At 32.5% G+C, this 25,832-nt stretch overlaps 2 protein-coding genes across 8 annotated transcripts; one reads left to right on the forward strand and one right to left on the reverse strand.

Moving 5' to 3' along the window:
- The first annotated feature begins 9,729 nt into the window (after positions 1 to 9,729).
- Positions 9,730 to 14,558, forward strand: LOC137814362 (transcription factor PIF1). 7 transcript variants are annotated; one of them, XR_011081636.1, is made up of 10 exons: positions 9,730 to 9,978; positions 10,100 to 10,181; positions 10,290 to 11,034; positions 11,802 to 11,897; positions 11,983 to 12,048; positions 12,153 to 12,218; positions 12,674 to 13,051; positions 13,433 to 13,511; positions 13,939 to 14,035; positions 14,115 to 14,558. XR_011081636.1 is itself a non-coding variant. In XM_068617060.1 (9 exons), the coding sequence occupies exons 2-8, from the start codon at positions 10,114 to 10,116 to the stop codon at positions 13,505 to 13,507; spliced, it is 1,494 nt and encodes a 497-aa protein (XP_068473161.1). In that variant the 5' UTR covers positions 9,758 to 9,978; positions 10,100 to 10,113; the 3' UTR covers positions 13,508 to 13,511; positions 14,115 to 14,233. The 7 variants fall into 7 exon arrangements, 3 of the variants coding, with proteins under 3 accessions (XP_068473161.1, XP_068473162.1, XP_068473159.1); XR_011081637.1 differs by having other exon boundaries at positions 9,776 to 9,978; positions 10,295 to 11,034; XM_068617060.1 differs by lacking the exon at positions 13,939 to 14,035 and having other exon boundaries at positions 9,758 to 9,978; positions 14,115 to 14,233.
- A 4,112-nt stretch (positions 14,559 to 18,670) lies between these two features.
- On the reverse strand, positions 18,671 to 23,455 carry LOC137814363 (26S proteasome regulatory subunit 4 homolog A-like). Its single transcript, XM_068617062.1, has 6 exons — positions 22,799 to 23,455; positions 21,582 to 21,827; positions 20,412 to 20,581; positions 20,043 to 20,259; positions 19,797 to 19,937; positions 18,671 to 18,936 (listed from the first exon to the last, which is right to left on the reverse strand). Exons 1-6 carry the CDS (start codon positions 23,279 to 23,281, stop codon positions 18,853 to 18,855), a joined length of 1,341 nt encoding a protein of 446 aa, XP_068473163.1. The 5' UTR covers positions 23,282 to 23,455; the 3' UTR covers positions 18,671 to 18,852.
- Positions 23,456 to 25,832: the final 2,377 nt, after the last annotated feature.

The following is a 25,832-nucleotide window of genomic DNA, read 5'->3' on the forward strand; positions in this document are numbered from 1 at the left end:
TTGAGGAACTATAATTACATTTTTTTATTATACCCATTTTGAACAATTGAGAGTAACGTGCTTTAAAAGTGCATAAGCTATCACATAATATATTTGATGTTGGGATTAAGAAGTGGGGAGAAAGAATGTTATTGAAAATTGGAGTAGAACAAGCAGAAATGGGTGAGGGAACCCCAAAATGTTGCTCAATTGCCCAACATGCCATGCTTACACCCTTCCCAACTTCCACCTCTTACTACAATATATTAAGCATACACTCATCACGATCCAATGGTAAAAAAATTCTAATAAATGTTATGAATTTGTGTCCCAATAATTGCTGATTTTTTTTCTTAATTTGGATGTACTGAGAAAACAGAAAGGAGAAATATGAAAATTGTTAATTCTTCTAGTTATATGAAGAAAAAGGAAATGAGTATGTCAACAGGAGTTTAATTGATAGCATCTTCAACTCAAGGGCTTTTATGTGTATAAAGTTAAGTAATACAGCTTAATAATCTTTCATTGAACCAAATATATTACATTGTATTGCTTGAGTGAGTTGTTTAAACAAGTAATATTGTTTTCACTCACAAAATCTAATATAGCTTAAGTTAAATATTCATTAACAATTTAATTTTGGAGTGATTTTCTTTGGAATCTTAAAATTTAATTACACATCACACCCTCTAAAAATGAGAAAGATAAGTTTTCTGTAACTGTTTACATTAAAGTTAGTATTTTAAACAATTTTTTTTAATATTAATCCTTTAATATAGATATACATTGATTTAAATTTAAATTATTTTTAATTATTTATACTGATTTGTAATATTATCAAAATTAACATGTTAATACTCTTAATTCAAAACTAACAGAAGACTCAAGGTAACATGTTTATTAAATATTAAATATAAAAAATACTAAAATAATTTTGGAGATAACAATTTCATATATATATATATATATATATATATATATATATATATATATATATATGAGATATTAAACTTATTTAATCCAATCAATTAAGTTTCTTTTTAAATGCAGTCAATCTAAAATTTATATATAGTTGAAGATAATTAAACTAATAAATACTAAAATTTGACCTGAATTTTTTATAATGCGTAAACATTTTATACAATATATATAACTTTGTTTATAACATATTTTAAGAGGTTGATTTATTATTAAATTTTAGTATATTAGCATTAAATATAAATACATGAGCGTTTAATTGTTTAATTATGCGCTGTATCAAAAAACTAATCCCATATTTTTTAAAATAAATAAATTAAAATTAAAATATATGTTATGAAATGGACTTTAAGCCTAATTTAACCCCACAAAACCGACTCATAGGATTGAGGTCTGCACCCACTTATATACAATGAAAGGCTCTAATCTCTAGTCATGTGGGATCTCCAACGATCTATTCGATATTTGTTATGCATTCGCTATCTATTACTTAATTTTTATTCAACACATAAACATGTCACATGTTTCTAATATACCAACAAAATCAATATCTTAATTATAAAATCATTAAAATGACACTACCATTTTTTTATTCATAAAAGTAAGCACACTTTGAAAAATATGGTAATTGAATTTTGTAGCTTGGTAAACTTATCGGCATGCAATATATCATACTAATACTTATATATTTTGTTTTATATATTTATTATTTTCATTTTTTTTTATCTATCAAAATTATTTGACAAATTGACCCTTCGGTGTTTGGGTTCTTTACCCTCATTTCATTCCTCTCGACCCCTATTAATGTTAAGGTATTCACCTCTATCTTTTCTAATATTTTTGAGTTTCTCCTCTTCCTTTCCTGTGTTCCATCATTTTATCCCTTTCTTTGTTTTGGTGTTGATCCTATGCATTGAGTATTCGTGTTGTTTTTATTTGTTTATTGAATCTTTCTTCAACATTTTTTCACTTATTCAAGATTGTCTCCTAATTTTTTTTTCTTTTCAACTTTATTATTATTCTTGCACTATTAAATAAGGTTGCATTTTTTGTATTAAGTCTTCAATCTTCTCGGTTATGCGGTCCTTCATCTTTTCGTCTCTTTGATCTCTCAGTGTTTTGGGAGTGAGTAGCTGCAAAGATACTCTGATGCTCAAGTCAGTGATAGATATGTCCAGTTTACAAATATTGTGGTTATAAAATCATTATCTTTATTTTTGGGGTCATCAAACCCATGAATGAAGATTCAATCATCTTCCCAATCAATATGTTGAGTATCACTCGGTACTAAGCAGTACACTTATCATGCTTTATGCATTTCATATTTCAAAGCAAACACCCTGGTAAATAATTAGTTCATACATGTAAAAATTACTAAACTAAATTATGAAAATGCAAACTGTTATTTATTTGGTAGCCCCATTCTTTAACCCTTATGAAAATCGATACATCTTACATAAATCTTACATAATTCTGTATTCGCCAAAATGAGGTCGGTCGAAATTTGGGTGGGCTCCAAGTGGGCTTCCTTCGAGCTCTAGTGATTCAGCCTCCGAGGAAGGAGGAGGCTCCACCTACAGAAAATACTAAAATACTTTGATGCTCACATCAGTAAAAATATCAGATTCTGTGTATATATTGAATATAATGCTAAAATTCGAGTTGAAAGTACTCCATGTGAGTGGACATCTATTTATACGCCTTCATGGACTTGAATCTTTGTCCCTAGTTTCTTCAGATTTTAAAGCTGCATATTACAATATTCTTTCATAAAATTTGAATATTATGTATATAAATCAGAACATTCAAAGAGGTCGAGATATTGTACATTAAAATCATGTTAATTGTGCATTTATAAGATTATAATATATTTATCTAAATTAATGTTATTATATGATTATAATTATGTGGGGGATTTATAATAATAGTCCCAAAATTTATGGTTAATTTCACTTCATCATAGATTTTCTCATGATTTAGGCTGAGATGGAATACATTCAACTTAAACTTTATCGATATATGTGATATTCTCATTCAACTTAAACTTTATCGATATATGTGATATCAAATCCAAGACGGTACAAATTCGTAATCCAATTTTTCTTATTAGTATTTATTTAGAATTTTATATTTTTAAAGGGTAGAAGAAGTAAACAGAAGTTAATGTTAAATGTATTGAATTAAAGACATAATGTATTGAATTAAATACATAATGTTTGTTTACTTATGTATATGAATTAACCTATTAATCATATTCATTCTGAATCATTCTTGTGTAATAAATAAACAAACGGTTATGAAAAGCATGTATTCGATAATATAATGATAAGGGCAAATGTTGTAGAACTGAAATAATTCATTATATTTTATCAATTTATTAGTACATTAATTAGTTGTTATATGTTATAATTTTCCATACAAATATTAGACTTTGAAACACTCAATTACATAAAAAAATACTTGAATGACATATTTACTAACTTTTATAAACCTTTTGGATTTATGACATATTACATTTTTTTCACTTAATTATACAAAATAATTCTAACTTATAATTTGTACTCATCTAAACTTTGAACAAAAATAAATGTATATTTAAATTTTCCTCAATTAAGGAATTGTTTGTAAATTAATACTTATTACATTGATATCTCTATTTCTAAAAATACACTATTAACACTATAAGAAATTTAATAAATAGCAATCAAATTAGAGACAAAAATAATTATTTATTATATTAATTAACTAAATTAAATATTATTTTAAAGATTAAAAATTATTTATATCTAAAATGATTTTTATTATTAATAAAAATTTATAAAATAGTTTCTAAATTAGTTACTTTTAATACTAATATTTTATATTCTAAAGTGGTATCAATTAGTCTTTTAAAGACTAATTTATAAATATTAGTAGTTAAAACTTTGGTACCTAATGGTTAGATACTAATTTAAAAACTATTTTATAATTTTTTATTAATAATAAAAAATACTTTAGATATCAATAATTTTTTAGTCTTTTAAAATAGTTTTTAATTTAGTCTAATAATAATAATCATTTTAATCTCTATCATTAATTGCAATTGGATGATTTTCTTGTAGTGTAAATTATAAACATTGAATTTATTTCACTTCAAGGAAGTTTTAAAGACGAATGTCCTTAAAAATAAAACTTTTTCAAACGGCAACTTTTGTTTTCATTTATGGGTAACATATAATAATGATTATTTTTACACTCACCATTCTATATTGAAAAAAAAAAAACTTATTTAATCGTCATATATGCTACTACCATATTTCATGACTAATGCTAAACTCTTATGTTGTGTTTGTATCCGGGTGATTACTGTTCACCCGGATTGAAAAGGAAATACTCTGATGTTTGTATCTGGGAGTTAGCGGGGATTAGGGGGAGAAAAAAAGCGAAGAAAGGGAAAAAAGCTTCCCTAATAAGATGAGAAGATTTGGAGAGAAACTTTTTCATTTTACCATATTACCCATCCGTTCACTTAACCTATGTGCCATAGCTGCCTATGCCCGTGCCATTCAGCTCCAATATTCCCTCCACGAGATTCTCACGCATGAGATTCCCTGCATAAACACAGCACAAACAGTGATTCGTACATTGTTTGGTGGATAAATTCAAGTGTGTGGGTGATGAATAAATGAGAGGGATGATAAATATGGAAGAGAAGTAGAGGTAAGTTATTTGTTTTGAGTTGAGGGAGTACTTAGCAGCGGTCGGAGGTGCTCGTCGGAGGTGCATGGTGGATATGCGCGGTTGTTGGTGGTCGTTGGACGGTTTTGCTGCTGGTGGTGGGTGGTGGTTCCGCTGGTGGTACTCGGTGGACGGCTGATTCACGGTGGTCGTTGGTGGTTCTGCATCTTTGTTGTCTACGTTTCTAGAGTTTCTGAAGGTAAATTTTAGATAGATTTAGAATTTGGAGAATAAAATCTGAGAATGAAATGTTGAGAAGAAGAAATTTGTAATGTTTAGTTATTTATTTTATTTATGTTAATAGATGTATGCTGCTGACTTTTGATTTTTCAAGTTTAATCATATTGATGAGTATATTAATGAGTATTAATAAAATTTTGAATGAGTTTTCTACTAGTTAAATTTTATTTATTAATATTTAATTTTTTTCTTGTATTTGAAAATACATAGAGTCTATGTATAAAATTTTATTTTTTTTCTAAAAATAAAGTAATTTTTTTTATAAATATTAGTTTAAATTTATAAAATAATTATAAGTATACAAAATATTTAAATATTTAATTTTTTCTAAAATCAAGTAAAAAAATTTATAAATATTATTTTGAACAGGGTTTAAAATAATTATAGATAGTTTACGTATAATATTTATTTTTTTCCTAAATCAACTATAAGACTTTATAAATTTTATTTTGAATTTATAAAATAATTACAAGTATTTAAATATTTTAAAATATTAATTTATAGATAGTCTACATATAAGATTTTATTTTTTCTAAAATCAAGTAAAAGAATTTTATAAATATTATTCTAAATTTATAAAATAATTATAAGTTTACAGAATATTTAAATATTTTAAAATACGTAGTCTACATATAATATTTTATTTTTTCTAAAATCAAGTAAAAGAATTTTATAAACATTATTTTTAATTTATAAAAAAAATTAATTATAACTATACAAAATATCTAAATATTTTAAAATACTACGACAGTCTACGTATAATATTTATTTTTTAATATTTATTTTTTTCTAAAATCAAGTAAAAAAAACCTTATAAATATTATTTTGAATTTGTAATACAATTATGACTATATCAATTTATAAAAGTAAAAAAAATTGAGTACTATTATTTCTGTAAAATATGGTTCTTTAGACCTAATAGTTAAATTTATATGATTGTCAAGGATTTGTGATCATGGATAACGATAACCATTGGTCTATGTATTTCGAAAATGTCGAGATGTCTAGCACGAATGACATGAATCCCGATGTAGTTGGTGTTGATTTCACACTAATTTCACAAATACAAGAGCAAATCAATTTGCGGACACAAGTAGCAGCAATGACAATTCTTTGCATGTGGATATGAATTGAATGTGTTGCATGTGTTAACTGAGACAAATAATGCTATACCAGAGTTTATTCCACAAAAAGAGCGTCGTCAGCAAGAATTGATGTCGTACTTGGTCCATACTGAAAGATGTCGTGACATTATTCGCATGAGTCCGGAAGCATTTATTAATTTATGTCAACGAATAAGAGGAATGGGGATGGTTAAAGATGCATTTCGATCTACAGTTGAAGAACAAGTGACTAATTTTTTACACATCATTGGTCATAACGTCAAGAATCAAAGTGTTTCGTTCTTCTTTCATCGGTCCGGGGAAACAGTGTCTCGTCACTTTCATAATGTTTTGAAGGAAATATTGATGTTGCATGGAGAGTTCTTAATTCAACCAGCTAGGACTGAGGTTGAACCTCATATCTTAAACAACAATCGATTTTTTCCATACTTTAAGGTATGAATATGAGAAACAATAGTTAAATATTTAATTAATGTTGTATGCAATGCAAGTTATTTATAAATGTGAAGTTGTTGTGTATTAAGATTGTTTGGGTGTCATAGATGGCACTCATGTTCGTGTTAAAGTCCCCCGAGCTGATGCTCCTCGTTTTCGTGGAAGAAAAGACTGGCCAACACAAAACGTATTTGCTGCTTGTGATTTTGACATGAAATTCACATATGTTCTTGCTGGGTGGGAAGGAACGGCCTCTGATTCCAGGATGTTGAAGGATGCGTTTGTACGAGAGGATCCATTGGTCATTCCGGAAGGTTAGTTGAGTGTGTTTTCAAGTGCAATAAAAATTCATTTGGTCATATGACTTATAATTAACAATTATTAATGGATGGTTGTAGGCAAATACTACCTTGGAGATGCGGGTTTTATGCTCAAAGCCCAAGTTATAACTCCATATCGTGGAGTTCGATACCATCTAAAAGAGTATTCCCGAAGAGGTCCACAAAATGCCCGTGAGTTGTTTAATCATCATTCCTCACTAAGAAATGTTATCGAAAGAACATTTGGTGTCCTCAAAAAGAGATTTCCAATTATCGCTAGTGGAACAGAGCCTCATTATTCTGTGGACACTATGACCGATATTGTTTTAGCATGTTGTATTCTTCATAACTTTCTTCGCGAGGTGGATAATGATGACTCTTTGTTGGAAGAAGTTGACCGTGAGTTGATGCAAGGAGATATAGATGCGTCACACTCACAAACTCGTGAGGATGACTACAGGCTTGGGTCACATATTAGGGATACTATAGCGAATGAAATGTGGGCAGGTTATTGTAATAATTAATTTTATGTAACATCCGTGAACTTATATTTATACTGTTGTAAGAACAATTTCATGGTTTAATGTTGACATTCCATCTTTATTAATATTTACGTATGAAACTATTTATGTTATTGCAAAAGTTTAACCTTTTTTATTAGGTTTAATCATGGATCACGGGAAGGGTATTGCTTCAGAGTCATCTGCAGCTGTCCGTGAACACAAGAAATGGACTACCGACATGGATTTTCGACTGTTGAATGCCATGATCGATGAGACATCTATGGGTAACCGCATTGATGGTAGTTGGACGACGCAGGGTTACACAAACATCGTTAAATCCTTACATCAGAGTGGATTGGTAGGGATTACAAAAAATAATGTGAAGAACAGGCAGAAAAGCCTTAAGGACAAATGGCGTGAGATCCATGATCTATTTAGTGGACTGAGTGGTTTCGCTTGGAATCCAACCACGAAAATTTTTGAGGCCGAGGATGAAGTGTGGGATATGTTGATAAAGGTAATGTATTCAACTTAGATGTTCACTTATCGCATACATTAACCACTAATTATGATTATGAGTGTATTTCTTTTCATTAATGAACAGGCAAAGCCCTCAGCCGCAAAGTGGCGTGTTAATCCCATCAGGCACTACAAGTTGATGAAAGACTTATGGGGGTTTGATCGTGCTACCGGCCAAGGTGGGAGAACAACATTGCAGTCATCAAGTCGAACTCAGTCTCATCATTTTAATGTAGATCTTAATGATCACAATATGGAGGACATCCTAGAGGGGCCAGGATTGAATGCTACTCAATGTGAAACTCCTCGCTCAGTTGATCCTAATGTTGATTCATACAGCCCTGGCCCTAATATGACACCCCCATTGGTGCCATCCCAACCATCCCAGCCATCAGGTGGTACTTCTTCTTCAAGAGGCTCAAAAAGAAAAGCCCCCATGGTGGACGTCATTGATCTGCAACTGGAAAGACTTAACACAAGGTTTGAAGGATTAACTGATATCCTTGGAAGGGATAGTGATCAGTCAGATAGGTTATGTCATATTGTTGAGCGACAAGCCATTTCATCTGAGATTGTCGCTTTGTCATCACAGCGAGTGGCTAATGCTACGGAAGAAAATTTGCAATATAACAGACGCCATGTTGTTGCAGAAGAAGAACAAAACTCCATATTTCGTGAACACACACGCACACTCTGTCGTACATCGACTTTCCAGTACTCTGAATCTGATATCTGGGAAATGTTAGTGGAGATGAACATACAGGATGAAGATTTGTTGGATAACTGTTACGACTTCTTGTGTGGTCATCCTAATGTGGTAAATCAACTCTTTGGCCTGCCTCTCGAGCGAAGAATGAGAAAGCTAGTCAAGATAATGACTACAAATCCCTAAACTACGTAAAAAAATTGGTAGTATTTTATTATGCATGTGTTTTTCTTTTCGAATCTGTAATCTTATTTATAACACGAATCTCTAAACAAATTAAGGACTTCCATGACTATTTTGAATGATTCATATTTCAATGTATCATTCATATAATTTTCTGAAACATTATTATTATTATTATTATGCACAAAATTTATCAATGAATTTTGCTTTAATAAACTAAAATACTGCATTAATACACATTAATATTTATTTCATAAAATAAATTCTTTATCGAATTATAACTCCAACACATTATCAGAAATAATTTGTTCCATACCGAAAATAATTTTTTAATTGCATACAACTATAATTGAAAAATAAATAATTCACAATTACAACTTTATTCTTAATAAAGTTTATGAATCATAAATATGATCCAAAAATTTTATATAATTTATATTTTTTCGAAGTTAGCTCGAACACGGTATCGAAAATAATGTTTCAATTTTCGAATAAATAATTTTAATTTAAAAACAATTATAATTCACAAATAATCAATCAAATTAATTTTGTATCAATTTTTAAATGTAAGGGCAAATGTGTAAAGTTACAATTTTATCAATTAAAAAAATTACAATTTCAATCACACTCATCACATCACTCACAAACTTTTATAAATTTTCCCTACACTTTCCCCTCTATTTACCTTAATCCAAACATGTTAACTTTCTTTACACTTTCTCTTCAAATCATCTTAAATTCACTTCCTCATTTCCACTCCCTAATCCAAACAAAGCCTTAATGATAATTATTACTCTAATGGTCATTGCTTAAGCTATTTCCGTTATCTATATAATATTGTGTTAAGATTATGTGCTAAACTTGTATTAAATTAGAGTTCTAAAACCATAATTAACATTCTAATCCCATATTGAAAGATCTTACTTAGCATAGAAAATAATAAGAAAAGAAAATGGTTTTTGATTTATGAATTTTTGTGTGTGATGAGAATAGAAATAGAAATATAGTTGTTTGTTATGTTAGAAAGAAAAAAGAGAAGTGAATAACAGTGAAAAATCCCTTTCGTCCTTTAGCTTCGCATCTTATCTGTGGTGTGGGTGTGTATTTGTGAAGTGTGGCTACTCTCTTGTTCCTAAAGCCACAGAGAGAGAGAAGAGCAGGTAGGTAGCAGCCAACACACCGCACGTTGTTCTTCTGCAACCAACCCTAATAACTAAAATATCAGAACCACTTGGTCCACCATTCACCATGCTCAGCTCAAACTAGCTACAACTGTAAGTTCCTTGTCCTCTCTCACCTTCACCGACTTCCCTTCATTCTTTATATTTCCACTTCTCTTCTCATCCTCACCACTTTTCACTTTCAACATGACCAATCACAATCACTGTGTTCCAGATTTCGATATCCAAATGGACGACCACAACCCATACCCCATTCTCACGCCTTCAGGATTTCCTCGCCAAAACAAACCCTCTGTGTATGTAACTTCTCTCGTCGCTCTTCACAATTTTTTTCTTTTGTCCGTTTCTTCTTTTATTGATTAGTTAATTAATTAATTCACCTGGAGTTATGAAAATTCAAACAGTGCAGACGACGACGTCATGGAGCTGCTATGGCATAACGGCCAGGTCGTGATGCAGAGTCAGAACCAGCGTTCTCTCACAAAACCGACGCCGCCATCCAGAAACTCCCACGATGCCTCCGCCGCCGGTCCTTCCACGGCCAGGGAGATTCGACCGCAGCTCGACAATTTCAATCAACATCTCTTCATGCGAGAAGGCGAAATGGCTTCGTGGCTTCACTATCCAATCGACGATGAACCTCCGTTGGATCAGGCTTTCTGCACCGATTTCCTCTACTCGCCGCCCACCGTTAACAACAGCAGCGCCATGCAAACTCTCACTACATCTCAGCTGACGGACCACCGCCCCATGTCTGCACCGCCTCGACCTCCAATTCCGCTGCCGAGGCCGCCGGAACCGAAGACGCCGAACTTCGCGTACTTCGTGAGGCACAACACGAGAGCCGCCGAGCAGAGCGTGAAGGCCGCTGCGAGGGAATCCACAGTTGTGGATTCGTGCGATACGCCGACGGCCACGGCAGCGGTTTCGGAAACTGTGAGGAACGCGGCGGAACCGGAGGAAGGAGGCGCCGGCGCTCCTGTGCCTTCGACAAGTGCCGGTGGCGGAAGGAGCACGATGATGTGCGACGTGACTGCGCCGTCGTCGCCGGGAGGTTCGAGTAGCATTGGCGAGCCGGTTCAGGTGGCGGCGGCGGAGGACCGGAAGCGGAAGGGTCGGGAGGCGGAGGAATGGGAGTCTCAGAGCGAGGTGAGTAATTGAATTGACAGCGTTATCAGATCATAGTTACAGCTTACAAATTCCGTGTACGTTGGCATCCGCTATCGTGCGCAGGGTGAGTGACGTGGGTTTACGTGAGCATTACCCGTCCTGCTGCATTCATTTCGGTGCTGTGGCCGTGTGCTCTTTTGATACCGTCACTTTCACCGTCGCGGCTGCGCACGTTCACGACACGTGTATGGATGACTATGAATACTTTTGTTTCATGGAAATGATGGAAGATATTTTAAAATAGGATTTAATTTAAATAGATTCTCAATACTAATCTTTTTAACAATAATATCTAATCATAAATTTATTTTATTATTAATAATTATTTTTATATTTCTATTTAAAATGATATCTTATTAATGGAATTTTCTATACTAATAATACATAAAAATTACACTCTTTATAATAATTATGACTACATCATACTCTTTTCAATGATTAATTAAAATACCGTTATCAATTTTTTTTACTTTTGATATATTTTAATTAAATTCTTTATCTTAGCTAAGCTTATATGCATATCCTTTTATCAATTTTAAGTCTCTTGTTCTCTTATTAATCTTTCCCTTTTCAATATTTTTGTATTCTTAAACTAGAACCGAGTTCTGATTTCCCAAAAAAGATAGCCTGTTTCAACAAATTGGGTATGAGGCAGGTCAATAGTTCACTAGTAGTTTTTTTCTCTCTAAATTTCACTGTTTGCATCTTGTATATTCTTACTTCATTTTGTCCTGCTGGAAAAAAAGGATGTGGATTTTGATTCGGAAGCAAAAAAACAAGTTCGAGGATCAACATCTACAAAGAGATCACGTGCAGCGGAGGTCCATAATCTCTCTGAGAGGGTCTGTACTTTCATTTCTTTTTCGAGTTCATATCTTTTACGCTTTTCTTTCTCAGAACATAAAAGCTTTCACTTGGCATTTACAGAGGCGTCGTGATCGGATTAATGAAAAGATGAAAGCTCTGCAAGAACTTATACCTCGATGTAATAAGGTAGACGGACTTTTAAAATTCTAACTTCTTAACAATGGGCAGAATTTAGATTTTATATCCTTCATAATTTCTTTCTAATTTTGGTCCCTATTTTGAATTCATAGTCGGACAAAGCTTCAATGTTGGATGAAGCAATTTCGTACTTGAAGTCATTACAGTTACAAGTGCAGGTAGACTTTTCATTTTTTTGTTGATAGAGTTTGTTTTATAATTCATTTCCATGTATACTGTATTCTGTGTGAGAAAAATATCCTTAGACTGATTAATCTATACTCAGTTCATGTATTGCGTTTATGCAACATGTTTTACTTTGAATGCACCATCTTCCAGTGCTAGGATATTACAGAGCAATTCACATACGGATAGTTTATCAGAATCTAAACTTTCGTAACTTATAATCTTCAAAAGGATTTTAGGAGGAAGAGTGAAAGGGACTTGTCAAATCCAAGGATGGAAAGACAACGTAATTAACTGCTGCATTCTTAAAATAAGTTTTCTTTGGAATGAAACTTAAGAGCTTTAATATTATTTATTGTAGTGCACACTAGTATTAGAATGTTCATATTCTATACAGTGTATCAAGTTATTCACCTTCCCTGATTACATACTTTCATTTCTTATGCAGATGATGTCCATGGGATGTGGCATGGTACCTATGATGTTTCCTGGAATACAGCAGTACATGCCAGCAATGGGAATGGGGGTTGGAATGAGTATGGGTATGGAAATGGGAATGAACAGACCTGTAATGCCGTTTCCCAATATGTTACCTGGTTCTGCTTTGCCAGCAGCTGCTCATTTGGGACCAAGGTTTCCAATGCCTCCTTTCCACATGCCGCGTGTTCCTGCAACTAATTCATCGAGAATGCAAGCAGAAAATCAGTCAGATAATCATATGGTTGCAGCTGGTCCACCTGATCCAAACCAGTCTCGTCTCCCAAACTTCACGGATCCTTATCAACAATATCTTGGTCCCCACCCAATGCAGTTTCAAGTAATTCAGGTATTTTGTCCTCTACTGCTCTTTCAGATTTGGATTTTCTTAAATGACGTGTGAAGTAATTTGTTGCACGTGAGGTCCATTAGATTTCCTGCCACCGGGACAAACTATTTTACATTGGTGCATCTTGTAGTGCCCATCTTAGAGATCGCTCCAATAATGCTCTGGTTCTGTGTAAAAAATTATGTTTTATGTTCTTCATAACTTATACCTCAGATACTGAATTCTGATTTTATTTATAACTCCCTCTTAATTGGGAAGAAAAGCTCTCTCAAAGAACTGGAAAGAAAACTCAAGTTTAGCAAAGTTGCTTATATTTTTATTGTTTAATCGAACAGAGAGATGAACGTTTATGATTGAATTGAGGTCTATTTCCGTGTGCAGAATCAGGCAATGAACCAACCAAATGTTGGCAAGCCCAGTAACAATAGGGGCCATGAGAATCAGCAAAACCATTAGTCAGGTGAATTGCTTTATCTTAGTATTCTACTATACTTGCTTCTTTTGGTGGTAACGTAAGTTGGTAAAATGTAAAAACGCTTTCTAATATACTCTTTTGAATAATTTTTTATTATTAACCAAAACTTATTAAAAGATTATCTTTCTCTTAATTATTTAGGTTTTAATAAATTTTAGAAAATGTGAATTTTCTAACATTTTTTTTTCCTGTGAATTTGTCTTGTATTGAAAAGAAAGTGCAGCAGGGAATGTTATTAACACTCTCTGTAAAAAAGTCTAGTTCTTAATGATTTTAATTTTTGCCTACTCTGTTCTTGCGTCATAAGCTTCGGGAGCATGCTAATTCCAGCAGCTTGCTACGTATAAAAATTTATAAATATACAATGCAAATATGGCTAGTTCTAAATATTTCAATTTTTTATGACATCCAGGAGAAAAAAAATGATTCTTATAGTTACAAAGAAGGGGGTGACTATTCAGATGGAGCGGCATAAGTCGTATAGCTTTTGACTAGTAGCACTTACAATGGTAGTGTGAATTGTAAGTCCTGAATATATTGAACAAAACAATGATAACTTTAATTAACAATGGACCGTGTGCATTGCAGGTTAGATTTTCCTCGACACCTAAATTACAGGTACAAAGTTTTGTAGTTTCAGTAGCAAGCTAATCTATATACACAGCTAACACGTAAATTATTGCAACCAAGTTTTCCCTCTTCTTTTATCCTGCTTTCCCTATATTCAGCTTTCACTTTTCGAGAGTCTTTAATATAAGAGGATCCGGATAAATGGCACCATAGGTAAACTACACCTAACGTGGAGGCCCATGTGATAGCTTCGTATGTTTAGTTTTATTTCTGTTTCAGATTCCTCTTCTACTACCATTTTTTCCTGTTAGGTGTTACAGTAGCATGTGAAACTTCGTCACTGTTATTTATGGACTGAAATTCAAGCAGTCTTAAACGATTATTTTGTTAGTATGTACGATCTATTTCTTCTTAAAGAAGAGACATTTGAATAAAAATTTAAAAAGAACTGCATTATAATAATGTATCATGATGCAATTTTAAAAAATTTCTATTTCAACAAAAAATTATTTTACTATCCAGTTATAATGTAGGGCAGGGTTCTCAATACATTAACATTTATTTTAAATTAATGTCATTTCATGAAAAAAAATTGTACACTACATCGTGGAATTAAGAGATTTATATTTATAGAAAATTCAAAATATTTGTTGAAAATATATGTAGATAAGAAATATACAAGTAAATGAAAATTTTAGGCTAGTATCGTCTTTTAGTGTTAAGAGAATTTCAAATTTTATTTAGAAAGTAAAACTGATATTTTTTTTAATTCTTCGTACTCTAAAATTTAAGTATTGTTCACTTTGTACTCTCTTTATCGTTAGGTTTAATTTCGACTTTTGCATTATTAGTTTGATTGAGAAGGAAAGACCATTGGTTTGATGGAGGTTGAGAAATAATTGTGATTATTTTTTACTTCACATTATCGTAGTTATTAATTGTGGATGTAAGTTAATGTCATTTCCTAATTAATATTAGTCAAAAAAAATTGTTAATATAATTTAGTACTATTTTTAGTTTATATTAGTTTAGATGTTTTTTATTCAATGTCTATTATAATTGACATTATTATAAAATCTGAGTGTCTTTATTACTCAAATATAAAACTGATGAAGGTTTAAAAAAGGGTGACTTTGGCAGTTTTATTGTGTTTCTTATAATATTACAGGAAACTGCAAATGAATACAATTAATGTGGTTACAATTTTAGTTGCACAACGGTGACGAACATTCAGTAAATCTTAAGATTGCAGTAAAAAAAGGTTGAGATTCTATTTACTACATTTCTAAAAGAATTCAATCTAAAGAAAATCGTGAAAGAATGTAACGGCATGAAGGGAGTTGACCGAAGATATTTAATAAATGTGTATCTGAGTTACGCAGATGATTAAATACTTGGTTTCAGTATCCGAAATGAGTCCAGAAATGATTGTGCAAGTCCTCATCCTCTCCAACCTGTGCCATCACCAAACATAAACATGAAGTACCCGCTAGACGAAAGGCAATTGGATGGACAAAAGGAAGAGGGAGCAATTGAAATTCGTTCTCTTCAACACTTCTTCTTTCTTTTCGTCACTTTGTGTGATGCTGCTATTCATCACCGCATTTCCATTTGAAAACAAGGTCGTCGTCATGTGTATCTTGGGCTTTTTTAGTCCAAATCATATTTACCATAGAATTCGTAGACTGGACTGTCTATTGGTACTTGGGCTTTCATACTCGAGCTTCTGAATTTGATTCAAGGGAATTTCTTCCTGCAGGCTGCTTCTTCCTGCACCTCCATAAATTTTCATATTTCCAAAACTACTCCTCTATAATATTCCGGATTACATAATCCGAAAGTCATTTATCAAATTTGTAATTAGCTTTCAGATTATACAATTCAGAAGTCTTTTTTCAGATGCATGATTACTTTACGGATTATATAATCTGGAAGTTATTCTATGGGGGTGGCACAAGAAGGATAAAAATGTATTTTCATGTTGTGTATATGTATTTTCATGTTGTGTATGGAGGTGCCAATGTTGTGTATGGAGGTGCCAGAAGAAGATATGGAGGTGCAGGAAGAAACAGTCCTTCCTGCATCCTTACACTTTTCTTCCTACACCCCTACATTCATTGAAATACTGAAATTATTCTTTTACAGTTTTAGGTGATTCTGGAATAGAGGTTTTGTAAACAGAAAGTGTGTTTTTGGAATAGAGATTTCGTAAGCAGAGGTGTTTCTGAAATAGGAAATCCGAAAGACAAAAAAATAATTCTGAAATATCCTTTCTGTAAAAAAAAAAAAAATATGTTACAGAAAATATGTTCCAAAAGAATAATCTGAAAATCATTTTTAAAAGGGATAAAACAATTTTTTTTTCTAAATGATGGGGGTGCAGGAAGAAATAACCTTGATTCAGTTAAGCATAATAGCGTTCTGGGCTAGGTCGCGCTGCAAGAAAACAAATGCTCACTCCAACAACAGCAATTTATTGCTTCATGTACTTCACATCGTATTAAGACAGTTTCTTCCTATATCCTATATTTTTCTTTCTGCACCCCCATAATGTTATGTAAAGACAAATTTATCTCTAATATTTTTAAAAATTTTAAAATGCACACAACACTCACATTCTACTCTTTTTTCTTCCTTTACACAGACTGCATTATTCTCTCAACAGCGGCGCTACTTTATCTCTTGACGCAGGAATACATTTCTCTTGGTGGTGATCGATGGTGTGCGACTTGATGATAATTCAGTAATTTCTCTTGGCGGTTCTATGTTTGGTGAAGAAGGTAAGTAAAAAAAAAAACATTTTCAAACCTATAGTTCCATTTTTATTGCGGATTTTCGTTTTTGCAGTATACAAATGTTGTGATTCCAGACAGCAGTCCGCTAGATTTATGAAACAGGAAATCTGCATTTTGTTTTTATCTTCAGAAATATTGAATCTGCAAAACTCTGAGATTTGTACATCCATAAATCTTCTAGATTGGTGTTCCAAATTTGTAGATTTGTGTTATGTTTCTGGATTTCAGAATTTGTAATGCAAAAAAATGCATTTCAGATTCACAAATCTGTAATTCAAAACATACAGGTACTCTTTTTCAAATAAAAAGTTAAGGTTAGTTTTGAAATTTTAAAAGTTGTTGAGTGCAGAACGAAAAATGTAGGAATACAGGAAGAAAGAACGAAAAATGTAAAAATACAGGAAGAAACTCTCTCGTATTAATGCTTTGAATTAAATTGATACTGTAACATCTTCAATTTCTTGGACCCAAAATAATGCTCTACTAAGTATACTTATTGGGTATTTCTTCCTGCACTTGTCAATTTCTGAAAAGACTATCTTTTCTTCTAAATGGCTTTTAGATTGTCTTTTTGACAAATTCTTCTGAACACCTTTTCTAGAATTCATGTCATGTATTATGAAAAGTGTTTTCACAAAATTTCTAAAAAAACATTTTCTAAAATAGAATTTTCAGATTAATCTCTTTAAATGTATTTTTCAAAATAAGAACCAATTAGATAGAGTATTTGACCTCTTTGACGAGGTACTGAAATTTTTTGATAGGATGCAGAAAGAAGTACCCTATTTTTATGTGTTAGTCTGCTCAGAGCTCGACTCCCTTCACTTTGTACTTTCTAAATACAACTGTTAACGTTTATTTAGCTATGTTCAAATAATGAAGTAATTTCATGGTTTAATTGTAACTGGAAACTGAAAAACTGTACAAGAATAAGATAAACAATAACACCAAATACATATAATTTCTAAATTGTAAAACAATAATAAGAATTTATATATTATATAATTATAAATTATATAAATTAATAATAAAAATTTATATATATAAATATATTTTAATTATTTTTAATAAAAAAATATTTATAATTTATTTTATATTTTTATAATCTTAATAAAAATTTATATAATAAATTTAAATTTTTAAAAAAATTAATATATTATTCTTTTTAAAATTATGTTAAAAATATTAAAAATTTAACAAATACTTTTTAATTTTAAATTGAACACTTTATTTGCGTTGTACAAGTGTCTATATTAGACACATAAATCCAATACAAACAACTATTATAGTAAGATTGAGATTAATAGAAGTAAAAATTAGGATGGATGAAAATATAAGTTCCGGAACAAAAATTATTATAAATGAAGAGAAATTAGATTGAAGAAAAAAACAAAATCATGATTATAAACAAAAATGAGTGAAAATAGGTAAGATACAGTAAATACTAAAATTTTTTAAATCATTTTATTTTTTGTTTTCTCTTACCGTTGAGGATTGCTGCTATAGTAGATTCAAAACCCTAATCACGCCATACATAATTACATAATCCGTCATGAGGATGGCTGTGTTAAAAGTCAAGTGGACAATATCAGAATTGAATTTGTTCATAGCGTGCAATTCCCAATTTAGCAAACCTGATCAGATATCTCCAAGGAAATGAACACGCTACCAGGAGCTTGATCTTGTTACTTGACCGGATTCAGCAATTATTTTACGTAAGCCAGCTTCATCTGTTGCAGAAGCAGCATACTAATAGGAAGGAAAACATACACTAACAAGGAAGAAATGGCAGGAATTTTTCCCATTAGTTTTAAATCAAAGAAACTATACGTGACTATAATTCAGTGAGATCAAATCCCATATAATAATTTCAACCCATAATCGACCGTAATTAAAAAAAAAAATCGTTCACAGCACAAAAGAACATAATAAAGAAGGCCGGGGTATATGATGAAGATGATTCACATATAAAGTCCTTCTGGCACCCCTTCTTTCTTCTTAAACATAACTTTATCCTTAGCCTTCTTAAAGTCTGCATGCGTCACCTGGAGAGCAAGATAAAAAATTGGTCATGAGGGTAAACAAAATTAGGGAAAAAACATAACATATAGAAAACTGAATATAAACATGCAAAAGACCTCAACCTGTAAAGTAGGAAACAATTCAAAATACAGTACAATTAGTTCCAAATGAATGCTCAAGTTACCAATGAAATACGAAGATCGTGCATAAGAACAAGTATGCTCGGAGCCTCAAGAACACAACTAGGATTCACCGAATGATTCAAATCAAAAAGAAAAAGAATTGAGACTTGTCCTAATATCTTGCACTCACTGGCACATTTCTTCTGCTCCAGTATTGAACGTAAATTGACGGATTAAATTCAATGAACCCCTGTTATAGCAAGGAAAACCGAAGAAAATCTTATATGGGTCACCAATTGATTGGTGTTTTCCATAGGTTTTTCTAATGATTAATCCAAACCGAGAAAACAGGAGGAAATATAATATCCAGTCTCCACTCTCAGGGACAGGGAAATTACAGTGATCTCCCCCTCCACCTTGAGAATAAGCAATCTTTCTAAATTACAAGAAACATATTTTTAGGGAAGATTGTTTTCAAGCTCCATTTTCTCAATATTTTCACCTCAACTCCCTCCAACTTTTCCTGCCAATTTCTTCAATGGTGTGTACAGGCTGAGAAAATTGGTTTTGTCTAAACTTAAAATATCCAAGCAACTTATGCCATATTTTCTTATCTTAATATATGAATTTGAGACATCAAATGAGCTTATCCATCCTAATAACTCTGAAATTCCTAACAGCAACAGAGTGCCATCATATATTTCTATAGGATTACATTGTTTTGGCCATAACTATACAAATATAAAGAAGATAATTCTAACCTTCATTCGGCGTTCCCGTAATGCAAGTAAACCAGCTTCAGTACATATTGCTTTTATATCAGCTCCAGAGAACTCATCCTTAGTCATAACAAATTCCTCTAAGTTGACATCATCAGCTAATGTCATCCTTGATGTGTGAATCTAAATTTCACAGGTACAACAACTTTTAGTCATTAAAGTAGAATATGCATATTAAGATATAACAGTGAAAACTGAGTATGTTTTCACAATACTAGTCACACCTACCTGGAAAATGCGTCTTCTTGTTTTGATATCAGGGAGAGGAAATTCAATCTTCCTGTCTATTCGACCAGGTCGCAGCAGGGCTGGATCAAGGCTTTCAATTCTGTTGGTTGCAAGAATGACTTTCACGTCTCCTCTTGAATCAAAACCATCTAACTGGTTCAGCAACTCCAACATAGTCCTCTGAATCTCACGTTCTCCACCCGAGTGGGCATCATACCTGCAAAGAATACACGAGACATACTCAGAATTGTCCATGATAGCACTCCCTGTCCCCAAAACAAAAACAAAAACAAAACAAAAACTAAAGCGAATAGAGAATGGATATTGTAGCAGTATAGTGATTCCTGAAGCTAAAGTTCAACAACTTACCTCTTCGTACCAACAGCATCAATTTCATCAATGAAAACAATAGATGGGGAAAGATCATCAGCAACTCGGAAAAGTTCCCTTACAAGTTTTGGACCATCTCCCAAGTATTTTTGTATTAATTCACTACCAACAACTCGTAAGAAGGTTGCTGATGTCGAGTTTGCCACGGCCTGAAAGTAAAAAGGCTGTGTTAGACCAAACTGATTCGCTTTGTGTAAGCACGCCACACATAATAATAACATCAAAGTTGACACTGATACATGGATTAACAAATGTATCATAATTGCATACTGATAAAACTGTAATTCTAGTAAACATTATGCAAAACATCAAGTACGACTTTTAACAGCTAAAGCATCAAGTATGACTTTTTTTAACAGATAAATTTTACTTCAGGTTTTGTTGATGGTTGTTTCTATATGCAAACAGCAAGCTGCTAGTTATTAACCAACTTTTGATAACGCAACATAGAGTAAACAATTTGGCATAGGACTCTTAAATCCTAACACTATCAAATTTTAATTTTAGCCTAATTAAAAAGCTTTGAAAACAGTAACTATTTTTAAATGAAGAAAACTCTGAACAAAACGTATCTTGTATCTTTTAGGATTAGTTTCCATATTTCCTTATTAGATTTGTCTTATTATTTATTTCCTCATTTACCTACGATTATGAACTAATAATAGTATAAACACATGCCATTGCTTCACATCGTGTAACATAATACCTCAAAATGCTTGGAAAATATTATTCAATCTCTATTCTCTCAATTTTTTTCCCTTAATTCCTATTAACTTTAATTCTATCAAGTTCATCAATCACAGGTAGATAATTAAACATTAAAAAAAAAAGACAATTCTTCTGTAAATTGATTATGAAAAGCTGAAGGTCTAAAACAAGAAATTTACACAATGTCCTCACTATCCGTAAAACCACTGATTAATAACAAATAACAGAATTTAAGAAAACATAGAAAAACAGATAAATAAATTTGGCGGACAGACACTAAAAAAAATTTATAATCCACAAATCATATAAACCAGATAATAATTAAAACCTCTTTTTGAGCACGTAGACATGAACAGAATTTCAAAGCCAGTAATTAGACAGAGAAAATAAGAAATTGAAAAGATATTTAGATCCCTATAAGAAACACCAAAAAATGCACACCTTTGCAAGTAATGTCTTCCCAGTTCCAGGTTCTCCATATAAAATGACTCCTTTAGGAGGCTTGATACCAATGTCTTCATACAGTTCAGGATGTGTCAGCGGAAGCTCAACTGCTTCTTTAATTTCCTGTATCTGGGCATCTAAACCTCCAATGTCAGCATATGATTCCAAAGGTGCCTTCTCAACCTTCATGACAGAGACCATAGGATCAACTTCATCTTGAAGAAGCCCAACGACAGAGAGAACCTGGTAAAGAACCATACATGATACGATCACAAAAAACATTACAATTTGCATCTAATCAAATATCAAATGTGCAAGAAAAGATGACTGATTTGAAACATAAAAACAGTCATGATAACCTCCCATGCCCATATGTTCCTAAAAGACATACAGTCCAACAAAAATACTTTTTCACAACTTTTCTCACCCTCTTTCCAGTTTCCGGTGTCATGGATTACAAAACAACTTCAATGACAAGCATTCCTAGATTATACCAGGCAACAGCAACATATAATATCTCCTCCAACATGTTGTCCACAAGAACAGACATACCTTCAACAGCTCTTAATAGATAGGATGCCCGTTAATCATTTCAGCAAGCACCACTATCTATGACATGTCAGTCCTTTACAATACAATGTTACCGTATCAAAAAGTTATTAAATGTGTTCCATTCCATGTACTCAACATAATCAATTTAAATTTATTTACTGACCAAGTGTATTCATTGATTAATTTAATATATTTTTCAAACAGCTTATAAAGCAAAATCAAAACCTAATTGAAAGGGGGATTTCGCCAAAAAACATAATCAAATTCAAACATACAACTAAACAAATTTTGAGATCAGAGGTGAAATGTAACAGTTCTCTCCCAATTAAAGACGCAATTATATGTTCACATTTCCGAACATCCGAAGCATGTGTACTGAATAGGTATAGAGATTCTTTGAAACAAGACAGCTCTGCCATGAAGAGCAGTTCAAAGATCTTAACCTTTATACAGCACCCAATTCTTCTATTCACCAGACTACAACACACACCATTTCCACGCAACAAACCCCCACTTTGCCAACCAGAAGCACACAATCTAACCACTAAACCCTATCCCCCAAATCCATCACAAAAGAAAGAACATTCAATCAAAACGCTATATAAAATTTAACCAATCAAGAGCAAAACAAAAAAAAAAACCCTATCACACCCTAACCTCACCTTGTTATGCATCAGAATAGCGCATCCAGGCTCGAGCTGATCCTTATCGACAAAAGACAAGATACCAACGTAGTACTCTGGGCCCACCGAGGACGAAACAATGGCATGATTCTCGTCGATGAGTTCCTCGAGGTTACCAACACTCATGGGGGAACCCCTGAGATCATCGACCTTGGATAGGTCTTCCTCCGCCTTCTCCTCCTGCGGCTTCAGCCTCTCCTGGTTTGCCACGAACTCCTCCTCCATCAACAGGTAGTCCTTTATGCGTTCCAGCTTCAGCAGCCGTAGCTTGCACTTCGAAAGCGGCGTCACCGTCGGCAACCGCGCCGCCGCCTCCGGCCCCTTCTGCTTTCGCTGCTTCCGCCCTACGCGAGCTGGCGGGGCCGCTGGTTCAAACTTCTTCTCCTTCTTGTCGCCCCCATCTGGCTTCCGGTCCCCCGGAAGACCCTGCCGGTTCAAACCACCCGGTGTTCCCTGACCCATGTCTTTACGATTTCTCAATACGTGAAAGTGAGAGAAAAAGTTAGAATGAAATATATACGTATACTTGCCTTTGTGCACAAGTTAAAGCCATTGATTGATTGGGCCCAAAGGCCCATTCGTTATTAAAACCCAGAAAATTCATCCTACACCCCCGTGTTTTCCTCCCGCACTCCCATAGGTTGGTGAAAATACCATTTATCCTTAACGAAAAAAATAAATACGCAACATTTTTTTTTATCTTTTCAATCTTTCTCAAGCGCACCTCCTCCCTAGAGCCACACCCCCTCCATAGAGTACTATCCTATGTAACAAAGACACTGACACTGATACAACATTGACACTGATACGACACAACACGGAGATATGTAAAATCTTTAAAATGTAGGACATGAGGACACTGATCTATATATTATATAATTATGAATTATATAAATTGACAATAAAGATTTATGTGCACAAGTATGTTACAGATTATTTTTTGGAGTAGACAAATATTTTTCATGATGGTTCACAAGGATTTGTTTTTTATTTTTATAATCATAATAACAATTTATACAATAAAATTTAAATTTTTATAAAATTAATGTATTTTTCCTTTTTAAAATTGTGTTAAAACCGTATTAGAATTGTCAGAAATCTAACAAATATTTTTTAAATTAGACACTTCACATATACGTGTCCTACAGGTATCATACAAATGTTAGTATCTGATACTCGTATCGGACACCGATACGTAATGTAAGAGGAGTATCTTATCTTCCTAGGTTTCATCCCTTGTCTCTTCTCTTGCTTCGTTTCTGTGTAGGAGAGCATTTCCACGCTTCTTTTTTGAGACCGGATCTCCATTGCTGATAATCTCCAAATTCAAAATTATCTTTTAAATTGTGTAATAATTAGTATATTTAGAAAAAATAATGTATTTTAGATTGTGTAATTCAAATTATATAATTTATAATATAAAATTTGTATTTAAAATCCAAAATTCCAAAAATTATAAATATTAACAAATATTTCATATTTTTATCGGAAAGTCTCCCTTCCAAATTCCAAAATTAAAAAACAAATAAAAAAAATTATAGTTTTTGAAATAAAGGGGTACACAAGAGGAAAGACGGTTTCTTCCTACACCTTCATACCTCCTTCTCTCACCTCCATATATTTTTTAATTTCCAAAAATGTACCTCTATAATATTCCTAATTACGTAATCTGGAAGTCATTTTTCAAATTTACAATTAGCTTCCGAATTATGTAATCTGGAAGCCTTTTTTCAGACGCATTATTACTTTCCAGATTACATAATCTGGAAATCTTATTTAGCTTCCAGATTATGTAATCCATAAGTCTTTTTCAAATGTGTTCCAGATTACATAATCCGGAAACTAGTTTATGGGGATGACAGAAAAGGATAAAAATGTATTTTCATATTGTGTATGGAGGTGGCAGAAGAAGATATGAAGTTGCAGAAAGAAACAGTGAAGAGGAAAACATGAAGATGTCAACAAATCCTATATATTAAGCCCAAGAAGTAAAAGAAAATGGCATGGGCCTAAATGAAATTAAGTATTGGCTGTTTCCCTACACCCAAAGAAATGAATTCCTGCACCTCATCATTCTCAGAAAAAACCATTTTACTCATTTTAAAAATGACTTCATGATTATTCTTTCCGGAATATTTCTGGAAGATACTTTCTTCAGATCATAGTTTATGAATTATGAATTTACCATTGTGTTCCAGAAATAATATTCTTGAATGATTTTTTTGTCTTCTGGATTTCCTATTCCAGAAAAACATTTTGCTTACGAAATCTCTATTTCAAAAATACGCTTATGGAATCCTTATTCCAGAATCATCCAAAATTATCAAGGATAATTCTGGTATTACATAGATTGTATGGGTGCAGGAAGAAAAACGCACGGGTACAGGAAGAAATACCCTTAAGTATTTTATATAACTAATTCTTCCTCAACTGTGATTTGTATCCAACATCTTTTTTAAAATCTCAAACTATCTTTGTCACCTTTATTTTTAAAAAAAACTTGTGGAGAAGCTTGTTTGCTTTGGTGGAGACATTTTGACCGGAGGTGGTGGTAAGGGGTGAGATGTTGTTGTTAGGTGCAATGGACTTGTGTTTCCATCTAAGCATTTTCGTTTTTGTGTGGTGGATGTAGTGGTAATAGTGTAGGTTATTTTTGTTTTCGTTTTTTGGGAAATGGTTACGGACGTAGATATTTAGAAGCATTCAATGTAGATTCTAGATATTTACATCCAGAAGGTAAAAAACGCCTCTAGATCTCAGTGTCCACAAGTTATTGTTAGATGTCTTGATAAGACTACAAAATAATATTCGGATGTTACTTATCAGTTTTATACAAGCAAATTTGAAAATACATTTGTCATATTATGAACATAGATATTCAAAATATTAAAAAGCAAAATAGTCAATTATGCAAGTATCGAGTATCGTGCATGTTTCTTTTCAGAGCCTAATTGCCTGTTTGGATCAGGGGTGCACTGTTCCTGCAAACGGAAGTGAGGGTGCACCCCTTGTT

This window comes from Phaseolus vulgaris, chromosome 1 (genome assembly GCF_000499845.2).
Source record: "Phaseolus vulgaris cultivar G19833 chromosome 1, P. vulgaris v2.0, whole genome shotgun sequence".
Taxonomy (NCBI): domain Eukaryota; kingdom Viridiplantae; phylum Streptophyta; class Magnoliopsida; order Fabales; family Fabaceae; genus Phaseolus; species Phaseolus vulgaris.